This window comes from Neopelma chrysocephalum, unplaced genomic scaffold, assembly GCF_003984885.1.
Source record: "Neopelma chrysocephalum unplaced genomic scaffold, ASM398488v2 Primary Assembly neopelma1_26b, whole genome shotgun sequence".
Lineage (NCBI taxonomy): Eukaryota > Metazoa > Chordata > Aves > Passeriformes > Pipridae > Neopelma > Neopelma chrysocephalum.
The window spans coordinates 1,018,141-1,042,961 of NW_020897696.1; the positions used below are offsets into that span (position 1 = coordinate 1,018,141).

The following is a 24,821-nucleotide window of genomic DNA, read 5'->3' on the forward strand; positions in this document are numbered from 1 at the left end:
TACAGCTTAGTTATTTTAAGCAAAGGTGCTTAAATAATCAGTATTCCAAATGTTAGGATAATGAATTAGGTGGAGACAGACAGACAGACAGACAGTCTACAGGTCAGGAAACAAGCCAATCTCACACAGTTTACAGGAAGAAATTTTTTTTCTGAGGTCATAATTATTTCCTATCAGATTTTCTGCACCTTACTCTACTGCATCTCACATTGCCTTCCAAGTGAGGAAAGGGATGGGATTAGGCAGAACATTTCATAAGAGACAGAACTTCTTTATCAACCACACAACAAAAATGTATGGTTTTAAAGAGGTTTTTTAAAACACCAAAGGGTATATGGCCCAAACCTGCCAGCAACGCATGTTAGAGGGAGAGAGTGAAAGGGTCAAAGAGATAACACCACAAGTGCAGCTCAATACCCACGGCCCATCACGTTTTCCTTTGTGGGTGACATGCTCCTGCACTGCTGTGGGGAAAGGGCAGCCAAAGAGCCGTTAACTGCGATGGCCTAGACACTTCAAAAAAATATTCAATCACATTCAAATATAGCCCAAATTAGCACATAAAAGATTTCAGATAGGGCAACAGAACCACCTACACTTAAAAAAGTATGTATGTAAATATATCACACTTTTTTTCCCTCACGATTCTGCCTTAAAAATAGGCTGACAACCAAGATTCTGAATTATCATGAAAAATACCTTCATGCGTGGCTAGGTGAGCTGATAGATTAAATCACATTTTTGAAGTGTACAGTTACTCACGGAATTTACATAGATAATTGTAAATGCCCTCTGCAATGCAGCAACTGGAGAGGCTGGACTGGTTTGGCTGCAGCAAATGAATGTTTATCATAGGTTTAATTACCCTGCCTCTTGGATAGGGTTCTACTGCTGAGCTTTGTGCTGCACAGCTGGTTTTACTATGGGTACTTAAGCCAGATTCTTTGGAGAAGGTAGGGATTTTATCACCAAGTTGTTTTTTGTTTGGGGTTCCAGTTAAAGAAAGAAATGTTACCTTCTCTACTCTAGAGGGGGGAAAAAAAGGCATTGCAGTCATAAAATTAAATTCCATGAAGAATTTCAAGGGTTATGAAACAAATTCTGTTGAATGTCTGGCTTTTTTCTTTTTTTTTCAAAATGGAATGTTTAATTTATTAAGTAATTACTGTGCTGAAGCAAAGAACATATTTCAGGAAATGTATAATATATTTATACTATTGTTAAACATGCCTGTACATGATATGTAGAAAGAGAGAGCCTCTCTCTTTCTCAATTAAATAGTCATGAAGTCAAAGGAAAACATTCTTTCAACAAATGCTTGAAATGGCTTCCTTCTACCCAGAGTTACTGAAAATTCAGTCAAGATTTGAAACATTTCCCATTACATTATAACGACAAATGCAATTTTTAATGTATGCAATTGGGAATATCAATTTATCAATCAATTAAATGTTTTTAGTTTCTAGTAAATGGAAATATCTGTTCAGCTGTAGTTTTTAAAACTAACAAAAATGTCAGAAGCTACAGAACATCACTTAAAGAAGTGACACATTTTCTGTCATTTGAAGACTGAAAATGTTAATAAAAACTTCCTCTGTAAGAAAAGGACACTTATCTTTTGTGTTATTTATCTGGTACCTCAAATTGCGAAGGGAGACGTTTTTTGCTTACGAAAAAGGAGTGTATCGAAGAATGCCAAAAAAGGGAAAATGCAGGTTTCTCTCTACCTAGCACACTACTGAATCATACCAGCTGAGTCATATTGCCATCATTATTCAGAATTAGATTCAAGCTGATTCGCTTATTCTGCTAGTAGTTGTCATACGGGAGTAAGTGCATTCATCTTTCTTTCCCTTTACTATTTAAATAAAGACCCCCACTGCTTTCGTTTCTCAAAACCTCATCCGCAATCTAATAAACTATTCCACTGGAGGAAGAAAAATACACCAAGGCAAGGCAACACAACTCATCTTGCCACTGAGAAATGTGAGGAAGGAAAAAATGCCACCACTGCACTGAGACATGTCGAGACCCAAAACAGTCCTAATGCACAATCCTGTTTTCCGTCTCACTGTGTCTGGTGCAGGCACACCTTTCTTATCACTCCAAGCAAATCCCTCATGAACCTGGTTTGGCTCTCTTTGACTGTCCTTGATCTCATCTCCTCTCCAGTGGAAATCTCTTGGGATGCAGGAAGTGCAGAATTCCAATTATTAGCAAATACATTCATTCTGATAATATTCTCATCAGTAATGAAGAAGTAGAACAGGTCAAGATGAATAATGTTTTTAATTTCTAAGTGATCTCTATCTGCAGATTTATCCCTATTATTTGTGAAGGAGGACAGAACTCTACATTGGAAGATGACTAGCCTTCTTGCAAAGCACTCAGCAACATATTTGTGATTTGTGTTGCATGTTAGTGATATCATTTTAATGAAATATACATCTCAAAACTTGGACCATTTCATGTACAACTATTTTCAAAGACGCACTACATTTGACTACATTTTTTCTAGGGAAACAGCTGTTTTTCTGGTATTTTCAGTCTTGTCAAATTTATCTGTGAAAGTGATAAAGTTAAACTGCATAACACTTTGTGAAAAATTCAGCAGCAATTTATCCTTAGCATATGCTTGTCATTTCTTTTGCTGAAAGTTCTTCCAGTGTTTCTTGCTCCCTTGGACTAGCTCTTAAAATTTTTATCTCTGTATCTTTTCCATGTACAAGAATTGAAAAGCTTTGGAAAAGAAAGAGTAAGAAATTGGGATGACAAAAAAACCACAATAATTCAGTAAAGAAAGAAGACTTATTACTTACCAAATTCTTCTTCCCCATCCTGGTCATCTATTAAGCCTACTGAGACTCCCAAATCCATGCATTTCTTGCTATGTGCCTTTGACTTCATATGTTTCGTTAAATTTCCTTAAGAAAAAAAAATAAAACAATAACTACTCTGTTACTATAAATGTCTACAAATATAAACTCAGCGTGTTTATCTCTTCTTCAGGTACATTTATAACAATCTGTATAATTTAATTTCACAATTGCTAGAACCTTGTCCCTCAGTGCAAGCTGTCAAGGGCTGAGGCAGATTCACCATCCTGAATGCTACTAGCTCTCTGGCTACATTTCCAGAAGTTTTTTATTGAGATACAATAGAATAGGATGGAAATCCTAGATGATGATGTATTTTGCACTGGTGTAAGAGATCCCTCCTCTGTTTATGGCAAAGTATAAAAAAGGCTGATTCAGTCTTCAAAGTCATGTTGACAAAACTGTTACATGAAACTAAAGTTCATATCTTGCAGTTCTTTTAGTATTTGATGAATCCTATTTTTAGTGTAAACATTTTCACTGCTGACTTAAGCAAACACATTAATTTTATTCAAAATCAGAACATGAACATATTTGATCTGAATCTCAAAAGTGAATGCGTAGCTGAGAGGCCCAACAGGCTGCTCCCTCTTGTCCTTTGAAAAGAAAATATGGCAAATACCATCAAGAAAATGTTAAGTGTGGCTCAGATCTGTAAATGACGATATTTATAAAATGCATGTTACTAGAAGTAACTGCTTACTTTATACTTAAACTTCCTATTGTCTCTCAAAAAAGTTTCTTTGAGGTGTTTAAATGGGAGAAATTACAGTATAATGGTGACTTTTCTACGGTTATGGAGTACTTTATTCCTGCTTTGAAATGAAGGTAATAACTCACCCCAAATGTTGAAATAATTATTATGAACATATTGATTCACAAATAGCAAATTTTCCAGTTTTACATACTGCATGAAGTTGCTGACTACACTGTCTTGTTATGAAGGGTGGTTTACCAAACATTGAGCACCCAACTGTGTGACTGACTCTGCCAGCAGTAATGGCAACAGCTGGGCATACCAGCTGCAGAAGAGGACATGAATACAAGTATCTGCTACAACTGAAACCAGGGAGAACTTCACATGGGCAGATCTTAATTACTTGAACTTGGCCAGCACCCCTACTCTGCAAAAACCATAATGAGAATTTATTTGGTTTGCACTCCAGCATTTCATCGTATAGGCAATATGATGACCCAGTCTGTCAGGATGCAGTGATAATTTTTGACACATCTAAAGCCTATTCATCCCACTTTGTGCAGCATTGGGTTATTTCTTGGAAGTTTTCCACTCAACCAGTGAATAGCATTGAACCCACTAAAAATACAAATGTTTTTGAGGTTACAGCTGGGGGGATTATTGCTAAGTGATGTTCAAGGCCAAGAAAAATTTTACTGCTTAGAATTCTTTTGCAGAAAGTATTTTGGCTGTAAATTTCTCTTGCCTAGATCTACCACTGTTTATTATACTGCCTGCTTAAACTAGGATGCATTTAAGTCTCTGTGGTAAACAGGCTTTAGAAAGTAGGGGTCCAACTTTGGGTCTTAAAAGGTCAAGCGGAAAGTGAACCTTGTTCTTCAAGGGTAAAAAAAATAATTTCAATATAGCAATTTAATAAAGGCTAATTTCTTTCCTAGAGCAATTGGTTGAGTGCCAATACGAGTACAATATATGTCCACCTCATACCTCCAAAAGATCAGTGCTTCAGACATAAAATTCTGTGTCCCATCCCTATCTAGGATGAGCAGCTAACCATCTCACTTGTCTTCACCTAATTTTCATCATACTCCCAGGATTTCCCTCTCCCACTCCAATTTCTCACCCACTGTGGCATGCCACACAGTTAATTCATATGTAGATGTGATTATCTGAATAAACATACAGAAGATAAAGGAAAAGCAGGAAATCAGAAATTACAAATATTTTGAAGCATTAGACAACAAAACTCCACAGAGAGGCAACCTCTTTAGCTCATGAACAGCCATTATGAGAAGAAAAGAATTCTATTTTAAAGCAGAAAGAAAAAAGGGGAAAAATGTACACAGTAAAGTGCACTTGCCTTTAGTTTTGAAGGAAAAGTTGCAGTAATTGCAGTGGTAAGGACGGACATCTGTATGTGTGCGAATATGCTTCTTCAGCATGCTGGGCTTCTTGCAACGTATTCCACATTCTTCACAGATATACTTCCCTCTCCCTCTCCCTCGAACATACACATAGTCTTCATTTGACTTGTACCTAGTAACAGCACCATAAGAGTAAGGCAATCAGTTGTAATGGGAAAATGATTCTAGTTAGAAACACCAATCTACTAGTATTTCTAAAATAACACATTAGATGAAAATGAATGACTGAGAAAACCAATCATGCTCTTTTTCTGCTCAGCTTCTGCATTTATTTGTTAAATTCATGTCAATATTTTTCTCTAGGTAATCAGATTTGTTTAGGAATAACAGCTTATCTTTTTTAATAAAGGTACCATTGATAGTTAGCATTTAAAGATTTCAAATTTCCTCTTTGCAACACAGGAACATACTTTTTAAAGGTGTCAGTTCTTGGAAGCAGGTTTGGGCACCATGCGGAAGCTTTAAAAGAGCATCTTTGAGGCTCTGCGTTGAATGCAGAAAAGGAACAACATTAGTTATGACAATGGGAAAGTCTTTAAAATTCCCTATCAATGTCTACTGGACTCAGACTATGGGGACTGTCTCTAGATGAAAAAAAGTCATTCAGATTCAATTACACCCTTCATATTTCCACTCAAGGATGCCAAAGGTTGCGTTTAGCTTTTGTGACCTGGTCCCTGAAACGTTTGGGTCTGTGCAGAGACATAGCAACGCTGGTAATAGCTTAACTGCTTGCCTGGACTAGATTCCAACTGGGAACCAATAAATGGAAAGCCCTAGAGCCGACCACCAATTATAAGAATAAAATATGCACCACTTGTGCTCCAAAATTTTAGAGGTGCCACTGGCATTTTTCTATTTAAAAAATCTGTTTTCTAAGATGTTGTACATAGCGCAAAACTGTGGCTAAAGTAACTGTTACTTGTATCAGGCAACAGATTTAAAGTATTATGGTGTAGGGACTAGGGCTCTCAGTAAATATTTCCATGGCACTTTTCAAATCAGGAGTTCTCCAGGCTATGTATGCCACAGCAAACTGCCAGACAGACTGGGCCACAGGCTGCTGCTTAGCCCCTGGACTATATCCTCTCTAGTTACAGTTATACGGCCCTACTGCAGAATAGCTGTTATTTATCATGTAAGAGAAATACAGGAAAAGAATTTACATCTCTGGTTGTATCTAGCTGCCTTTACTGCTGATTAATGCTTGTTCCTTGGAAAAAAATTGAATTGCACTGCCTACTGTTCTTTATTTTATTACCCCTTCTCGTAACTCTCATGGCTCCATGCTTCTGATGACTTTCCATTTTTCTTGGAAACATAACCAACATTCATAGACCACAATATGGAACTGTTGCTTAAAATAAATCAATCAGGAAGCAATATCTCTGCAAAGTCTAGAATCAAGGAAAAATATCTTTTGGATGATACGAAGTATAAAAAGTACAATACTTGCCCTCCATCAAATATTTTAACTCTTCTTGGTGCAGTTTTGATAAAGGAGTTTTCTTTATCATGCTCAGTGCTTGATTCAGAGTTTTCCTTATTGCTGAATTCAGTTGCAGTCAATTTTTTTCTATTTAATGCTCGCTGAAAGAAAATGAGATATGCTTATCATTAAAATTAGTGTCTTTCATATGCTATTCAAACATTCAAGTTATGATGAATAAAAGCATCATAAAAGCCACAATTCTAATAACTGTTTTTTGAAACTGTTAAGATACATGAAACAAAATACATCTTTTGCCAAACTTCTTCTCTAATATGCACTGTCTATTTGTGGACAGCTAAATCTGTATGGAGATTATGGCTCTGTAGGAAATCAGGGATGCTTTGAATCTGCAGTAGGAGATGCCTCTTTTTTCTTTTGGGAAGGTGAAGGTGATGCTTTTTAGCTACAGATAGCATTCTACAGAGAAAGATGTGTACATTCAAATCCAAGTCCTTCCTGAACAGCTACAGCATTGCTCCCCTGCCATTTGATGTGGCAGTGGGACCAATTTGTCTGTCAGTCAAGGAGCCACCTTCCTATGGCAGAGCAAAGAGGAGAAGAGTGGGAAGGAGAGGTGTACCAAGGGAAGATACTAACAGGTAAAATTTCTGAGTGCTAATATTTTCTAAAAAATATACCTCTTTTGGTGTCGAAAATGACTTCACAATTTGGTGAAGTTACCCTTCCAAAGCAAGGCTCCACACTTCATTACTACTGACAGACCAAATTACAAGAAAAAGCATACCAGTTGCCCAGCTGAACAAAATTACATTTCTCCATTTTCCCAAATTACTAATAAAGGGAACTTTTTTTTTTAAACGAGGATGAGTTCCCCCAACATTTCCCAATTAAAATCTACTTCTTCCAAGTCTAGGGTATTTATAAAATGGGCAACAATGAAGGAATGATCCAATTAGCCAGCAATTATTACTGCTATATTTATAAACTGTTCTACCCACGTAGCTGGCGCATTTACCACACTTGCTCATATTGATAAGTGAATAAAATTATGAGAGAAAAAAAAAAGTCTGGCCTTATGTTTTTCACTCATTATAAAATTTAATGCTGTAAGCTTGTGAATTCTTGGCAAGAGGAATGACTTCACTGGCTGACTTAAAATGACTGATCAATTATGCTGTTCATCACATATATTGAAGGGTGACATCATTCTGGCACCCGGTCCTTGCCCGTTGTCCTTCACACAGCCTCAGACACTGCCTTTACTTCTACTTCCCACCTGATAAGGAATTAACACAGATTAGAGGAAAAGCATCTTCCTATTCAATTCAAAGCCCTAGAAATATGCACACACACAAGCACTACTCCAATCCATACACCTTCATACAGACCTCTGGATTGATTTGGGCTGCATTTTCAAATATCCGAGCAGTTCTACCAAAGCACACATGACAACTCTGCCTGTGTGTAGGAAGAAAGAAATTTCACCCCGCATGTTTTAACAGCACCCATACAAGGTGGATGAGAAATATCAGAAGTGAAGCTTTTTCCTGGCAACTCAGCCATGCTGTAGTTCCTATACACTACCTGGTACATGAATTGCTTTTGTTTCCACTGCAAACAAAGAATGACAAGGTGACATTTGTAGTTAAACAGGAAAAGCCATGGAAAATACAGAATATATACAATAAACCCAATACCACATAAATATTCACAGCAGCTGGAATAATGCAATCTCTGAGTTCCTGATCTTTCAATCCTAAATACTAAGTATTTTTTTCCAGATTTAATTTTTAGGAATGAAAAGACAAAGGAAAAAGAAAGATTCCAGCAGTATTTGGCCCACGCTGTTTTCCAAACTATGATGAAACAGTGTTATAATAAATTGTATACTCACAAAAGCTCACCTGGAGCGCAAAAACTAACACAAGGCCAAATACCTCTGATTCTCCCACCATCCCTTCTTTTTTTTAAACACATGTGTTTATGTACAGGCATAAGATAGCCTAACACAGGTATTCAAACTACTATTTACATCCCCTGATGTGCTTTAGTTTACTGGTTGGATGCTATTTTAGAAATTGCTTCAGTGTCTTAAACATGCAAAATACTGCTATCAAAGATGCTCTAGCAGAAACACTGAGTTTCTGTCACAGAAATCAACAGAAATACTCACTGACAATGAAAAAAACCAGTCTGTTTAGCTTTTTATGAAAAATTCCAACTGGATGATGATAACAATTTGGGCCCTCTGTACCTTTTAAAAGAGCAGCCATCTCTAAGGAGCACAGGTTTCTTGTGTGGAAATCCTTTAATGTACCTCACTTAAAATCCACCAAACTCCCACACATACTGGTGGAAAGGGCAGAAAAACAGCAGCACTGTAACATATTCCTCTCTACCATTGCTTATGCCTTCCCTTTCCTTCATAGTCTCGACTCTCTTCTCCCATAGAGACAAGGACCATGATTCATTTCTACTTCACTCATTTTGCTCCGATTTAACTCCGTTGTCCTCAGTTACTGGTATAAAACTGAAAAAAAATTGCTCTTAGGGCTGCCCAGAGACCGGAGTTCAATAGATACTTCTGGTACTTTACAACATCCTTTGGAAAAAAAAACATGTTTGCAGCCTGAATCATCAACATTATACATTTCAGATTAGAATATTCATTAAACATTTTTCCCATTGGCACACAGCCACTTGGGGAAAATGTTTTTAATGCCTTTAAACTTTTATTAGTTTACACATAAAAATCTTCTGCATTTAACTACTTTCCAGTAGTGAGCTGGACTGTTGTGGCACATCATCCAAGAAGGGAAAGCTTTCCACAGTTAAGAGAAACTTTCCATTCTTCAGCCTATTCTTCCTCAAAAATCATCACCCTGGAATATTGCACACATTACCGATTCACTTCAGGAAGCAGAGCCAAGATCAATACGGGGGCTTGAAGAAGTCCTGATACAACACTAATGACTTCAGGTGAGGAAAACTGGTGAAAAATAATAATAAATGGAACAATAAAATAAAAAGAGTAGGGTTATAATATAAGCCTCTGTGCAGGTGAAACCGCCTGTTACATTTTCACGTGCTGCACTCATTCCAGGAGCTTCTTTTATAATAACATTTTGTGGTTTGTTTTCTGAATCACTGGAACGTGGCAACTTCACCTATTGCCTCTGAGCAGTGAACTGTGAAGAGCAAATAAAGTCCCAGGTTCTTTATTGTTTGCATTTTGTTCACGTGTATCTTCGTTTCCCATGGTACCTATTTTTGAAAGAATTGCTTTTTTTGTGACACTGATTAGTAGTGGTTATGCAGTAGCATGAAATCTCTGTAAACATGACTTAGTTCTGGGGGCAAACCCAGGAACAGTTCAGCAAGTTGCTTTATCTCGATGAGAAGATCAGCAGTTAAAGCCCTATGAGTAGAATATGCCTAATCAGTCTGTAAGAGAGGAGATGCTGCATTTTTATTATTTATAAATTGGATTATAACAGCATTTAAAGCTCTCCATCAGGTCAGGGTTAAAACGTGTAAACCACTTGAAAAAACACAATTCACAGAGACCTGCAATCTAAACTGTGGTTCCTGAAGGAACTCAGAACCCCACCAACCTTTTAAGCAGAAAATCAATCACATTTTTTTTAGAATTATTTTATCATTTGTTTTTTGGCTTTGTGCTTTCTTTTTTTTTAATGGAATGTTAATTTCCAAAAGGACCTCCAACATTTTCCATCCTCAGTCTCAAATAAAAAAAACAAAACAGTAGAGTTACTGGGCCTGAACTGAATGAGGAATTTCAGTTTTTGCTTTTTTCAAGCATGGCTTCTGTGAGGAAGTTTCCAAGACAGCATGAGCTATTCCATTACCAGGTCTGACTGGAGACTGGTAACATAGAAGTGTATTCTAGGAACAGCAGCAGCATCATTTTGGAAAGCAGCTGAAATCCTGCTGCCTGAGTCATTAGAAAGGAAAGCAGGCAAGCTCTGGAGGTGTTAGGTCAGAGTACCTATCAGGTCTTTGAAATTTTTAATTTCTGCCTTCCTATACCTCGCTCACACCATCTGAAGTGCCAATTAAACTTTTATTGGTGCTTTCTCACTGCACTTTCTTCCTTCACAATGGCTCTGAGCAAACCCAGTAAATCAGCCACAAGCAGAGCATAAGAACTCTTCATTTTCACCATGCTCATGCGCTTCATTCAAAACGTCAGCAAGCAAGACTGAAGAAAGATTAGTAACTATGGTTCTTTGTGGCAGAAGCACTGTAAATGTACCTGACAGCTGCCTATTACAGCATTTAAGCACTCCTGGCGCGTTTAAAAGGGTGCTGTCAAAATACTTTTTAAAAAAATTATTATCCATTATTTATAATCTAAACAGAGTTTGTTTGTAGACAAAATCTTTTCTTCAAGAAGCATACTGCAGCTTCGCTATCAGTGAGTTTCTTCTGATAGACTGTTCTTTAAAAATAAAACAAACATGAGTCAATGACACAACTGATGTGAGACTTGCCTTAGAAAGACTTGTTCAACTAAATACAATGAAAAAGGTTAAATGTTTGATTCCTTTTTTCCTTTTTTTTTTTTTTTTAACTTGGCACTATTAAGTACAACATCTCATAAAATATATGAAGAGTAGACCCAAAAAAATGGTAGTAAGAGTTTAAACCAAGGCAGCATGCTAACATGGAACCAACAATTCAATTCAATTAAAGCACTATAAGAAAGCCGGCAGCCTGTATGTATTTTCTGCATGAGACATCATGGAGAAAGTTTTGAACTCCAATATAAATATTAGCAAAGTCTCCCACTGATTTCAGAAGGACTAGGTTTAACTCTATGGCTCTTTGGCCTTAAGGGTTTCAGTGTATCTTCTCGACTCGCCCTGTAATTCTGAAACTATTTCTTCCTCTCATACAATTGTTTCCTCTCATCCTATTGCTTTTTTCCCCACTGACAATTCTGTATCTTAGCAAAACATTTAGCAAACACAGACGCATTCCAGGGTGACCTCTGACAGCAAGAGTCTCTGTCACTCAACACCCACAGAGATACGGGTCTTTTCCTGAGGTCGTGGCATGTCTCCTCTAGAGTGACCACTGGCAGTACGGACTCCGAGTCCCATCCCAATGACCAGGGATTTTGCTGACAGCAGCCTGCAGGAGTAGGACAAGTTACGATTGCTTTTATGTCCCCACCAAAACATTTCCATGCCCTGAAGGATCCTGGAGAAAGGGAGGTCTGTGACTGATGCTGCGTTTTTGCCAGCTCCAAAGAAGAGTTTGGCACCAAAGACATGGTGCACACAGCAAAGAGGAAAGAAAAGTGTGAAACCAAGCACACTTCAGAAGGCTTTACAATTTCACTAGATGAGATAATAAAATATGGTACTGGGTCCATTAAAGAGACACAGACAGCTGCTGCCATACTATCAGGCAAGGAGCCACCTTTACGAATTCACAGAAGTGGTTCAATCACTAGGAAACACCAAAACCAGTCCAAAGCAGCACAGTTTGGTCCTGTCTATAATAAAACCGTCCAGCAAGTAAAATCCTGATCACAACTGTGCAGCCTCGAGACAGCTAAGGAAATAAAAAGTGAGTACTTTGCTCTGGCATTTCGGACTCTGGAACGATAGAGTGTTTTATGTGGGTCACAACCTTTGCCTGGATTATATTCCTCAGTGCAAGATTTAACATCACATTTTGAGCCATATTTATCCAGGAAGTTGTTGGTGGGTTTATGGCAGTGTAAATTTTGGGTTAAACTTTGCTATTTCTGTCATTATTTCACGCCACCGATTAACCTAGATGGGAGAAAGTGAAATGGTATACTCCTCCTCACACAGTTAGATGATTAGCAATTGTGAAAACTGTTTTCACGACGTTTCCACAGACATGTGTTCACCCTGAGCACTGTTTTGTACCAGAAAATACCAACTGACTTTTAAGGCAAAATATGCAATTATGATCTTAAATTAACCTGTTTTAAGTTACAAGTTTTTAAAAATGTTTCTATCAGAGTTATTTTTGTTCTACCTTTGCATGACAAAAAAATAGTCAAACATATTCCTGCTACAATAAACACTCCATATACGGATTTAAACCCAGGAACTAATTTCCATGAAAAGCGATAAATCCTTATGAACAGGTTTCTTAATTGAATTACTTAAGATCTTTTTAGCAGTTTGATCCAGCATAACTAAAATAAATAAGCACATATACTGTACATGTCAGGCATATTGCATTCTCTAAAATATGAGGAAGCACAATTTTCAAAGCAAATCCTCTGTAAATGATCAGTATACATCAAGCATTGTTTAAGTACCTTGGTTAAGCTGTTCTTCCACTTGCTTGAATAGACCAGTACATCAGATCTGGGATGAGTAGTTCTTGCTAGAGTGTACAGTGGTTTTTCAACTTTTTGTTTGGAATTGAGGAGGGAGAGAGCTACCTTTGTCGACAAACCAAGTGGATTGGGATTGTTGGGATTAATGGTCCATGTAGAATAGGCAGAGATTTTCTGATCATTTTGCAGCAGATGCAATGGTTTTCTCTTCATGAGATAACACCACGTAAAATTTGTTGTGGTCTTGAGGCTTGGAAATGATAACCTCTGCATTTCTCCTGCATTCATGGCAGCCAGTGTTGTTACAGGCTTTGCTTGGCCTGGGCTGTTGATGTGCTTGCTCTCATTATTGTTACTTGGGGACCTTCTTTCTTGACTGCTACTTACAACCTTGAGAAGAGAACTCTGGTTATTCACTGGAGACAATTCAGATGGTTTTCTAACTGCAAACACTGGCGATGTTGAAGATTTAAGGTCTTCAGATTCTGGTGACTTCTTTAGGGTTTCTGAAACCCCAGTGTCAGATGAATGATGGTCAGGCAACGGCAGGTCTGAAGTACTGGCCTTGCTGCTTTTTTCATCCTGTGTAACACTATCAGGATCCAAGAGGTGATTTTCAAGAGGCTCCGTGGTGCAAACTTGTCTTACCAAAACTGGTTTCTTTTGCTTACTAGTAGGGTCACTAGATCTAACATTCACTGAATGCAATGGTCTAGCATCTGTCATACAAGCAGCTCCACTCTCATCCTTAACACGTTTCTGTTGCTTTTCCATGGCAATATCTAAACTGTTGGCTGGGGAAAGCATTCGTTTACTTGAAGCTGTAGCTTCTGGTTGAGGGAAGAGTCCACTAACTGGCACTTTCTGAATGATACTTGAAGAGCTTGACAAAGGTGAGTTTCTGGTTCCATTTTCTGGTTGTGAATTTTCAAATTCAAATGAATTTGGCAAAGTCCTCTGATAATCTTTGTGAGATTTTGGCAACTGAGTTTTGCCTTCAAGCGTTGGCACTGTCACAACATTTGTATTGCAGATGGACTGATTTACCTGATCCTGGGTCACTAAAATGTGAGGAAGGGGTGTAACAGTTGCGAAGCCGTAGGATGGCATACTGCTGTGAATACGGACAGGAACCACAAAAGGAGGAATCTGACTGCTGCAGTTATTAGGGACAATTTGCTTTAAAGGAGGCACAGTGTATGGATTAGACATGTCAGACAGTTTAGTCTGCATTTCAAAGGAGGATGAATTCTGATCCACCCCAACTTGATTTGGACCAGTCTGAGTTGATAAAGTACTTTTTAGCAATTTAGAAGAGTATGGCTGACCTATATGTAATGTTTTAACTTGAAGTTGATACTTTGGAGCAAAACAATCCTTCTTTTCATCAGGATGACAAGAAAGCGAGTCTGTGCTTGCTTGCTCCCCTTGGGCTGATGTTTTAGTAGATGGCTGAGAAGGCTGATGAGTCAAGGATGGCTGCCCTTGATTATTCAACACATGATCTAGAGGTTGCTGAACCGAAGACAGGCTAACAGAATTACAACTTTGAATTGCTGAGTGAGGCCTGGAGTTAGTCTGTGAATACTGTGTACTTGAAGGAAAGTCCACTGAAGACTTGCTAGAGGTCTGCAGCCTGTGTAATGGCATTGTGGGCACATCTGTAGCATGAGCTGTCTGCAATGAAGAGGTTGATTTCACTTGAGGCTGTTGATTTTCTGGAGCAATATTTAAAGATATTTGTCTTACGAATGGCCCCCTCCTCCTTTCTAGCAGAGGCACATGTCCAGCAGCTCCATTTGCAGATGACACTTTCGGAGCAGCTATCTCTAGAAGCGGGACAGGTTTTGACAGAGACATACTTCCACAGTCAAAAGACTTACTTCTGTAGTCCACAACCTCCATTGAGGGCTGTGTGCAGCTGATTTGCTCTGAGGCAGCACGTCTCATTTCCCGGTAATGAGGTCCAGGCACAGACAGTGCGTGTGAACCAGCAGGAATCATGAGGAATTCTGACGACTTACTAGCAGGCTCTGCTTTGGAAGGGTTCTCAGCCTTCAAAGTTTCATCTTTATCAAGTGAAGTTGAGAAACTGGAGGCATGAGACAAGCTACTCTCCCGACTTAGGCTTCTAGAAAGCGTGGAGTCAACACTTGATTCAGCAGATGAATGCTCCATTTCAGCCAAGCGAATTCTTTTCTTCTTCGGTGGAAGCTTTTCTGTTGGTAATTTTGACAGTGTTTCACTGCGCTGTGGCCAGTTAAACCTTTCTGTCTTTTCCTGGTCACTGCACTGGTTTTCTTGGTCTCTGTCTGGTTCTTCTGTGACCAGTATTTCAGGAACCTGGATGTTATGCTGTCGAACAAGTCTTGACGGCTGAAGTGGTGTGCTTCTCTCGTTAGAAACCAACTGGCTTCCCTGAACTTCCCCTCTAGGTGATTCTGACGACAAGGGTTGATGATGCTGGGGATTGTTCAGATAAGACTGTCTGTCTTCTTGGATTACAACTGTATTCAAAGAGCGGTGCTTTGCAACCTTGTTGGGCTCTTGAGAAGAAACTGGTGATAGTCTTTCAAACGACTCTGATTTCTCAAATGAGCTATTTCTGCTCAGTGAATTGGTGTGCTGTATTACTGAAATGCCAGTCCCTTGTCTTTTCAACTCCATCTTTTCTTGTGCAGCTGAACTTGCCTGTTTTTCAATGAGTGGAGCCACCTTTGGCTCAATAGTCTGATCTGTGCCTCGAGCCACAAGCTGAACTTGGGAACTCTGAAGCAGAAGTTTGCTTGGTTGTTGTGATCCTACCACTGTTGTCGCATTGTATTTTGACAGACTGGAAGAATTTGCTGGCTTGCTTTGGCCTTCTGTGTTCTTCGATGGTATGCTCGTATCGTTTTGCTGCGGGTCATCATCATCGCCAACACTTTTCATTTTCCTTCTTTTCCTTATCTGGGGTGTCTGCTCCCAGACACCAGTTGAAGTAGTGACCCTGTAGTGGAGAATTTGAGGCTGTGTACTGTTTGTAACAGCTTTATGCTCAGGCTCCCTGATTGCTGCTTTAGTTTTAGGTCCATGCAACTCTGAACAATAAAATTTCTTGTGGTTTTCAAAATTTTCCAGTTTTCTATATCTGTTTCTGCAGGTTTCACATTCAAACATTGTTCCTCGCACCTGAGGGGACTTCTTTGTTTTTTCTAAATTTGATCCCTGTGCCAAGGATTTGCTCCTTTGTAATAAGGATTCATTTGATAAATTACACCCCAGATAACTGTCTTCTACAGATCGCACCAGTCCAAGACCTTGGTTTTCACCAGTAGAAGAATCTTCTATTGCTGCCTGTCTAACAAGGGTCCGAGGGTGTCCGCCTTGGTTCAGTGGAGTAGCAGGTCCTGATACAAAAACATCATCATATAAAGAGCCAATCTTATCATCAAATGACTGGCTTCCTCGAAGGGGATGAGAGGGAGGTATTACATTTGGAGGTACTGCTGAGTAACTGGTGGTAGGCATGGAATTACTTCGTGTTATAGGTAAACAGTCGAGGGATGGTACTGAAAGAAGAAAAACTTGCTTTGATTTCTCAGTGGGTGTAAAAGGAGACTTTGGTATATCAGAGCTTGAGCTAGTTCTTCTTCCCATGGGCTTTAAATCAAACTGGAAAGAATCTTTAAATATGTAGGATTTTGGTGAATCTATGCTTCCTCTTCTCGAAAGAGATGTTCTTCTTGGTTTCACGCTATCTAACTGTTTGTCATCTACAACAGCTTCATTATCAGAAATTAACTTTGAGATACGCTCCTCAAGAGTTTTTGTTGCCAAGGGAGGTCGCATTTGGCCAGAAAGAATCAGATTTTTTTCGGCACAAACAGTTTGTACCACTGATGCCACCACACCACTTGTTCGTGGCACACAGGGCAGGTTTTTATTTGGATCTTTCTCAGAGGTCAACAATCCCCTTACAAAAGGAGCTGGAGGGCTCATTGTTTGATCAGCACTTTCAGAACGAGAGAAATAACCAGAATCAGTACTACCTAAACTTCTAGGGCTCAAAAGACATTTTCCTTGCTGATCCTGAGAACCATCAGTTGCCTGTTGTCTCTGGAGCTGAGCATGCACTGATCCTACTGCAGATCCCAGCTGTTCCTCTAATAGGCCCACTTCTACTTTCTGATGCTGCTTTATGTCATTTTCTTTGAATGAGGCTGTATGTGTTACATTTGACTGAAGAGCTGTCACTTTAGAATCTCCTTTTCTCTGTGCTGCAGCAAGCTCGGGTGCGGGTTCTGTTACTTTTGGGCTATCAGCCCTTAATGGAGAAACATTTACAGGATGAACTACTACTTTAGGTAAAGCTGCCCTTACTTGAGGTTCTGCATCATGTAATGAAGAGTCACCTGGTATACAATCCGGGTTGCTTACTGGAATAGGACTGCCTTTCTGCAATGTTTCTGCACTTGAAATGACTTTCATTAATTGTGCAGGTTCCAGTTCTTGATCATCTTGTCTTTCATCGGCAGTGCCTTCATCTTCACTTTCACCGCTTTCTTCCACATCTGAATGAATGCTAAGTGCTTTGTCCGAGTCATGCGATAAGAAGAGGCCACCTGAATCTGGTTGTAGAACAAGTCCAAGTTTGATAGCGTGTGCATGAGATTTTTTGTGCTTGTACAGATTGCTTTTGGTTTTAAATGAAAACCCACACGTCACACAAGGATATGGTCGCTCTCCAGTATGGGATCGGATGTGCTTTTGGAGAACACTGGGCTTGGCACAGGCCCGATTGCAATACTCACAGACGTATTTCCCTAGTTTTTTAGGCTTCTGGTCTTTTAAGAGGTTACATATTTGTTCTACACCATGGTTTACAACTGATGCTATCTGGGCTGAATTATACACGGGACCTATAGGCAAGTGTGTTGAACTCGATGTGCTAATTGACAAAGGTGAAGACGAACTAGCTACTAACTGGTTTTGAGAAAAAACCTGAGTTACAGTGGAAGATGAGGTGTGAACGACAGAGGAAGTTACCGCTATGCTGTATATCTGCTGGAGCTTGGGGTTTTCTTGACTCTGCTGTTGCACCAGCGACCTAGTTAAACTTGGACACATAACAACCTGGTGATTTTGTTGACCGGTTTTAGTAATAAGGTCTTGTGAATGAGAAACTGATTGGCCTTGTGCTTGTCCAGTCTTGGCTGTTGTTGCTACATGCACATTGTTCAATGTACACGGGTAATAGTGAGGTCCAGCTGCAAACTCATGCTGTGACAAAGCAGACTGATTTTGGACGCTTATGGTATTGGACGTGAGACTAGAAGAGGTGCTTACAGTTTTATTTGGTCTCAGTTTCTCTATTTGCATCCCATAAGGGGGGCACTCTTGTGCTAAGGTGTTCAGTTCAGGCTCCATAGCTTTTAATAAGACATCGAATGCAGTACGCGTACACGGGGATGTACTGCAATCAACAAAATTAATACATTCATTACTGTCAGTCTTTGTTTTACTTGATGAGGAGTTTGAGGGAGGTTTCCTCTCTGCTGAGTTCAGTTGGTTTGCATCAGTATCCCCCGCTGCCTGCCTACATAAATCTAAGGACTGATGTGTCAGTGAAAGCTTTGTCTGCATTGATGCCTCAGATTTAGTTGTTTCAACACTTATCTCACTACTAAGTGCTCCCCCATTTTGTTTGGTACATTGATTTCCATTTTGCAAGGGCAGGTGATCCTGTGCCACGGTGTGTTCAGAGGCATCTGGAAGAGCTTTTAGTGGTGAAGGCTCTATATTTTGCTTAACCTTGGCTTCAGTGGGGCTTCTCAAAGGCGATTTTGGTATTTTTTTAAGATGGTTTTCAGACACAATCTTTTTTCTTTTCACACCCTTAATTGTATCTTGGGTTCCTCTAGTACCAGCATCGGTGATTTCTGTTAAAACACAAAGAGAATAAAAAAGAATATTCAAACTGGATAATGCAGTATTTTTTTTTATTTATACCACTTTAGCGTCTCTAAGTTTCAACAGTAAGCCCTGGGGCAACAGGACTGACGTCCGTCTCTCCAGCCTCCAATACTTTCTTTTAACAGTAAATGTATCTTAGTGAAGATCTATTTTGTTTTCATCAAAAATGAGCAATGCTTTCTAACTGATGCTCAAAGACATTACAAAAGTAATTCACTATAGGAAAGGCTTCAAAGAAAACATAAGAAAAGAAAGGCTACTGAAGGAATATTTTAGCAACTCCTTTTCAGATAAGTAAAAGAAGCCTCTCTCTTGCACTAGTTTAAAAATCCAAATCGTTATAGGAGGAAAATGAAGAACCAAGACACATATGTCATGTTTGTCACTTTTTCCATCTATATGTCCCTGTAGTCAAGGAATGAACACAACTTCCTCATGGTTATATTTGTAAGTAGATTTATCATGGAAATGGCACAACCACCCACACCATCTGTCAAATACTGTATTTCAGAGTTCCAATTACTGAACTTCGATAGCATTTCAGATGAGCAACTACTGCGGATGAATAAAATCAGTCACACTTAAATGACTTTCTATTTGTGCATCATGAAACAAAATAAACTACATTTGAATTATTTTATAACTAGCTACACTTGTTGCCGATTTTAAGCAAATATGCACACAGAGTTTCAGGGGGGTAGTGGAGAGTAAACGAACTGGAGTATTATTCAGCAGAATAATTTTGCTGCAAGTACTTATATTTGTAGATAGTCCAATTTATCTATAATAAAAATACCTATAGACTGAATTTCAGTGTTGATACTTATAAGTTTTTCTTTTTTACAGATAGGTACCTGAGTTACACACCTTTGTCTACCTCAAATGAGTGATATTTAATCTATCAGCTAATTCCTACTAGGGGACCCCTGGTGGCCTAGTGGTTAGTATGCAGGACTCTCACCTCTGCGACCCAGGTTCGAATCCCAGCCAGTCCCCCGGGCAGATGGAGCCCGTTAGCCCTGTAAGGCCATCCATCTATGAGAAGGTCACTCTAAACAAACCTACGTCCTGAGGACCTCACTGCCATTGTCCAAGCTTGCTTGGCCCCGGCAGATGAACCTTAGGATTAAAGGGTGGGCTCAGTTCAGCGCAGGCTGTGTCTCACCTAAAAAAATCCATTGCGCAGGCTGGAAAGGTAAAAAGACCTTTCCCCAAATCTTCGTTCGCGAAGACTGGCCATTATTATTAATTCCTACTTTTCTTTCACTTCTTTCCTAACATACACACAGTCACAGCCATTGCCTCAGTTAGCATCACTGGTAGTGCAGAGGAATATTAAATGGATGTAAATTCATTTTCTTAAGCTTTAACACACTCCTTCATTAGGCTGTTAGCCAAAACCCTATTCGTCTGATTGCCAATATTAAAAGCAAAGGAAGAATCTGATGTGACTAGAGGGCTGATGGCTCTGAGAATGTTCAGCTGCACACACATTTTGGGAAGCAGCACTGAGTAACCCCATGCAGTATGTTTACCTGCACACTCAGTAACAGAGGTTTATGGCACTTCTAGGTAAAGAACAGCCTTAAGACAACATATAAAGGGACAAAATTCTCACAGTAAACCTCACAAGGAGGCAAGCGGAGAAAGCTCCGATATGCCAGTACCCACCACCCCTATGGTGCCCTTGGAGCGGCAAAACTATCCCCTTGCAGAAACACCACCTGGCTTCCGTACTGCAGTGGGAGGAAAGCCAAAGCGTCGTGTGCATGTAACAAGAGATACTGCAGTTGATTAATCCAGGGTGGAATTCCTGCTCCATGTAGAGGAAATCCAGGCAATGCTTAAAGCTTGTCTAGCAGAACAGAATGCAAAGTGACCAGCAGGAGAAAAAAAGGTAAAAAGATGTTATGTTTTCTCCATGCCAGAGCACAGCCCAACTAGGATACGTGCTACTGCCAAACACTTGGAAATTCAAAATCCAATTTCCAACTCCATGCCAACTTAATTGTACGCATATATTCACTTAGGGTGAATGGATATTCAAGAGATCACCTTGCAAACTGAAAGATTAGAGACTACACATCACACAGTGTGCTGGTTTTGGCTGGGGTAGAGTTAACTATCTTCACAGTGGCTGGGAATTATGGAGTCTTGGCTGCGTGGTGCTTGGTTGCCAGCCGGGGTGAAACCGCGACACACATAATTTATAGCAAATGTGGAAGCTCTGCAGAACCCAATCTATTCCTCTCCCAGTCCTACTATGGAAAGCATAACTATGAAGAGTAAGAGCCTGTTTTGTCACATTCAGCAGTCCTATGCAAAAGATGCTTGAATCACTGGCTCCAAATCCTAGTTATGGGGACTGTGTGCTCCTCTTGTGAATCCAAAATGAAGTTTCTGCAATGAAGTAATTCTTTACTTACATGAACTTTAGATTTACTGCTTTATCACCAAAACCTATTCCTATTAGATTGGATTTAATATATTCAAAGCCAAGCAGTCTTCCATCACAGTGTTTTTCACTTTCCATTGCTTCACAATTAAACAGTGGCTTACAGTAATAAGTTATCACTGATATTTTTAATGGTGAATTCTTTAAAATTCATAGTCTACTGCAGCAGTTTTTTCTTCAATAACAATAAAAAACAGTTTTACGTGAATCAAAGAGAAAATAACAAGGTAATTATATAAAAGGGTGCTTTTAGCCATGGTTTGGTGATCGCTCTGAAACATGGTCATGTTAATTGAGTGTAAGTAATTTGGTTCCCTTTATGCACACACTGTAGCTTTTATCCTGTCACAATCACGCCCCCACACCGATCATACTGCCAGTGTTTGTACCAGAGCACTACGGGAAGAGCTGGGCAGATTACACATAACTAGGAAGGTAAGAGTGCCAGGAATTGCAAACATTCAAGCAAATGTATGCAAAAAAGTCTAAGGTGTTTCATACTGCAGCAACTGAACAATCAAATGACGTGCTGCTTCCTGATGCCTCAGAATATTCAATAACTACTGTTTCTGGGTTCCAACCATGTAGTGCAAAAGAAAAAGCATACTCAACCTGCACTGGTGAAATGGAAACCAACACAGTTAAAAGATGTAATGTGGCTTACCAAAGCCTTAAAGAAAGTAAAAATGTATTTCTAATCTACCAATCAAGCAATTGAAAAGATTAATTCATTATGACTACAAGATCAGAATTTTCCATAACCTCTTTTCTGCTTTACTTTCTAAAAATGCTGTTCAACATATGCCAGAGCATAAGAATGGTTTGGGAAATGGAAAAGGAAAGAAAAAAGAATAAACAAAGGCAATTTATGGACTGCATTATGTAGAGAAATAGTAATTTCTTTTCAGTCTTCATAACCACTAATTTCAGTTTACAGAAATCTTGATAACTAGTTTCTTGTTTGTATATTTCTGACTCTACATCTTCTGTGATCCCAGAGATGGAGTAACAGATTTGCTTCAGTGCACCTGTCTATAAAATCTTGTACTTTCTTGACAACGGCTTAACAAAGCTTAACAATAGTTTAAGTCCTGTGCCCTACTCCTGGACAATTTAGAAATCCTTATTATTATCAATGGAAATATTCACCTCATGTTTGCTAACAACCAAATTTCTACCATATTCTGGGGAAAAAAGGAACTCCTCACAACTTTGTTTCACTTATTTTTAGCTTGTCATTCTTCTTGTATAAGTCTTTGCCTTGTATTTCCAGTTTATGTTGAAGATATTCCATCATACGTTTCTTAATCTACAGCTACATGTTTGCACAAAGGTCAACTGCATCAGTATTTCCAGAGGCATCAACAAAACTGGTGGAAAGCGCCAGTCCCAAAATGCTACACACTCCTCTGCCTTTCAGAGCTACCAACTTTCAGGAGCGTGATGACTTGTCAGGGCCATGTACCCACATCAACAAACTGACACTGAACAAAGAGAATGTAAAAACATTCTCATATGGAAAAAACCAGAAAAAAGAAGTTGATCTGCTTTTCTTTCTCTCCCTGATGCTCTGTGTGCTCTGCTCACCTCCCTCTGCAATCACCAAGCCCTTCTCATCGGTGGTAATTCCCCTTTTTCCCTGGTGGTAAAGTGGTGCTGTTGAGAAGTGCTGTTATCTCAATCAGATGTCTAAAAAGAGTCTTTCTCATAAATTGTATTACATGAAATAGGATTAAGTTAGCTAGCCCAGGAGAAGAGGGGACAATGCCTGTTCTCAGCACCTTGCCTTTCATATCCCAGGGACACCAGAGCATCTCTTTTGTGCTTTGCCTGCTTTGGCTTTGTTCTGTTTGCTCTCTTTTGCTTTGGTATGAATTCTGCACTCAAAACATGACAAGAAAAAACTGATATTTCCAAACATGATTTTTTTCACCTACAATTTCTCTGATGCACGTCACTCTATGCACAGGAGATAGAGCAAAAGAACACAGGTGTGATGGTGTAGATAGCAATTTGGCAAAGTAACTCACGCAGCAAATAAAGAGAGGTTATAAGCGATCTGATTTTTTTCTTCCAAAGCATTTACTAGCGAACTAGACAGTGTCTTGACAAAATGATCTCAATGGTTTTGTTTAAGTAACTTCCAGAACTGCCTGTCTAAAAGCCTACATGTTATTATAACACCCACTCTCTTTCTTTCCCTTCTAATAGAGCTACATGCTTGCACTTAAAAAAAAGGAAGAGAGTAAGAGGGAACGAAGCAGGGCACCAAGCTCCCTTCTCCCTCAGTGCCTCCCTGTGAGCACAGAGCAAGCAACCACTATCTGTCCCTGCAGCCCAATGAACAGCATAATTTTCATCTCATGCACTCATTTTATGCTGCAGAATTTAAAAGAATCATTGTAGGCTTCCATACAAGAGACCAGATTTTCAAATCCAAGTGTCTGATCTTTAGCTCCTAATGCGTACTTCAGCTGCCAGGGCACTGCAAGTAAGTCTCTTCTGAAAGTGTTCAGCTACTAACTGATGCCTTAAATGTACGGCTAACAGGTTCCTCTGTTACCTGACAATGCTAGCAATCCAAAGATGGAAAGGTTTCCAAAAGAGAAAGACCATTACTAAGGATCTTATTCTGATTAAAGCTAAGCTTCCCAGTGTCTTTAAATACTCCAAATATTCTTATTCTTGACATCTTATACTTATTTAATTCTGATTTCACTGAAACTATCAAAAGCAGTCATGAATCACCCCACTGGGTCTGTTTGAATAAAGAACATCATTACGAGATAAAGAAATAAGTCTTGTCGGCAAATATCAGGCCACCAGAACTTACATTAAATGCAGCAAGGAATAACTAAACTTTCATTTTTTATTAAATGTCCTCTTTAGCTTCATACTGCCTTCTTGTGTTAAGTACAGCCATAAATATTTTTCCTGAAAATATAGTTTTTCTGAAGTGTAAAACAAATTCCAAACAACAAAATCTTAATTACATAACCACATATACAACTATGAAAATGTTCACAGACAACAAGTCAACAGAAAGATTTGAACAAGATTAACACAAGCACCATGCTTAAAATTAAGTACAAATAGAATAGATTTTAAAGTCAATCACCAACAATTTTTGAAGTCTTATTTCAGGCGTGGAATTTCAGACTTATTGAGATGGCCAGAAGGTGGTCACTCCCTGTTTCAGAAATCAGGAGGCAAGTCAAAGAACCTGGGGCACTCCAAGTTAGCAGTGGTATTTAAGAACCTATGTCAGCAGGGTTAATGTATGCTTAAGTACTTTTATTACTGAGAACACCAGTCCTAACATATATAGACCAGACTCTTAAAAAAAACTTGATCATCAAATGTAAAGCACATTTGGACATGAATTAATTGCAAAGAAAAGTAGGGAGGAGTTCAAAGGCTAAAGCCTTTGACAGGGATTGGATCAAGTGTTCATCTGTGCCAATGTTTGTCCCTTTGTTCATATCAGCAAATAGACAATTCCATAAGGCAGGGATAAGGTGAATATGGCTTCCTTATTTCACACTGCCTGTAAACACATGATTATTTTCTTGGTGTTTTTAATAGACAGCACTAAGCTCTGGGTTGATACGT

The 24,821-nt window shown here is 39.1% G+C and overlaps 1 protein-coding gene across 12 annotated transcripts in view; it reads right to left on the reverse strand.

Annotated features, from left to right (window-relative positions):
• The window catches only part of HIVEP1 (human immunodeficiency virus type I enhancer binding protein 1), a 131,181-nt gene that overhangs the window by 21,202 nt on the left and 85,158 nt on the right, over positions 1 to 24,821 (reverse strand). For all 12 annotated transcript variants that reach the window (XM_027676189.1, XM_027676188.1, XM_027676192.1 and 9 more), the window contains 4 exons: positions 12,779 to 18,720; positions 6,454 to 6,587; positions 4,934 to 5,109; positions 2,820 to 2,924 (listed from right to left, as the gene is read on the reverse strand). In XM_027676189.1, coding sequence (XP_027531990.1) covers positions 2,820 to 2,924; positions 4,934 to 5,109; positions 6,454 to 6,587; positions 12,779 to 18,720 — 6,357 coding nt within the window. The remainder of the gene's footprint in view (positions 1 to 2,819; positions 2,925 to 4,933; positions 5,110 to 6,453; positions 6,588 to 12,778; positions 18,721 to 24,821) is intronic.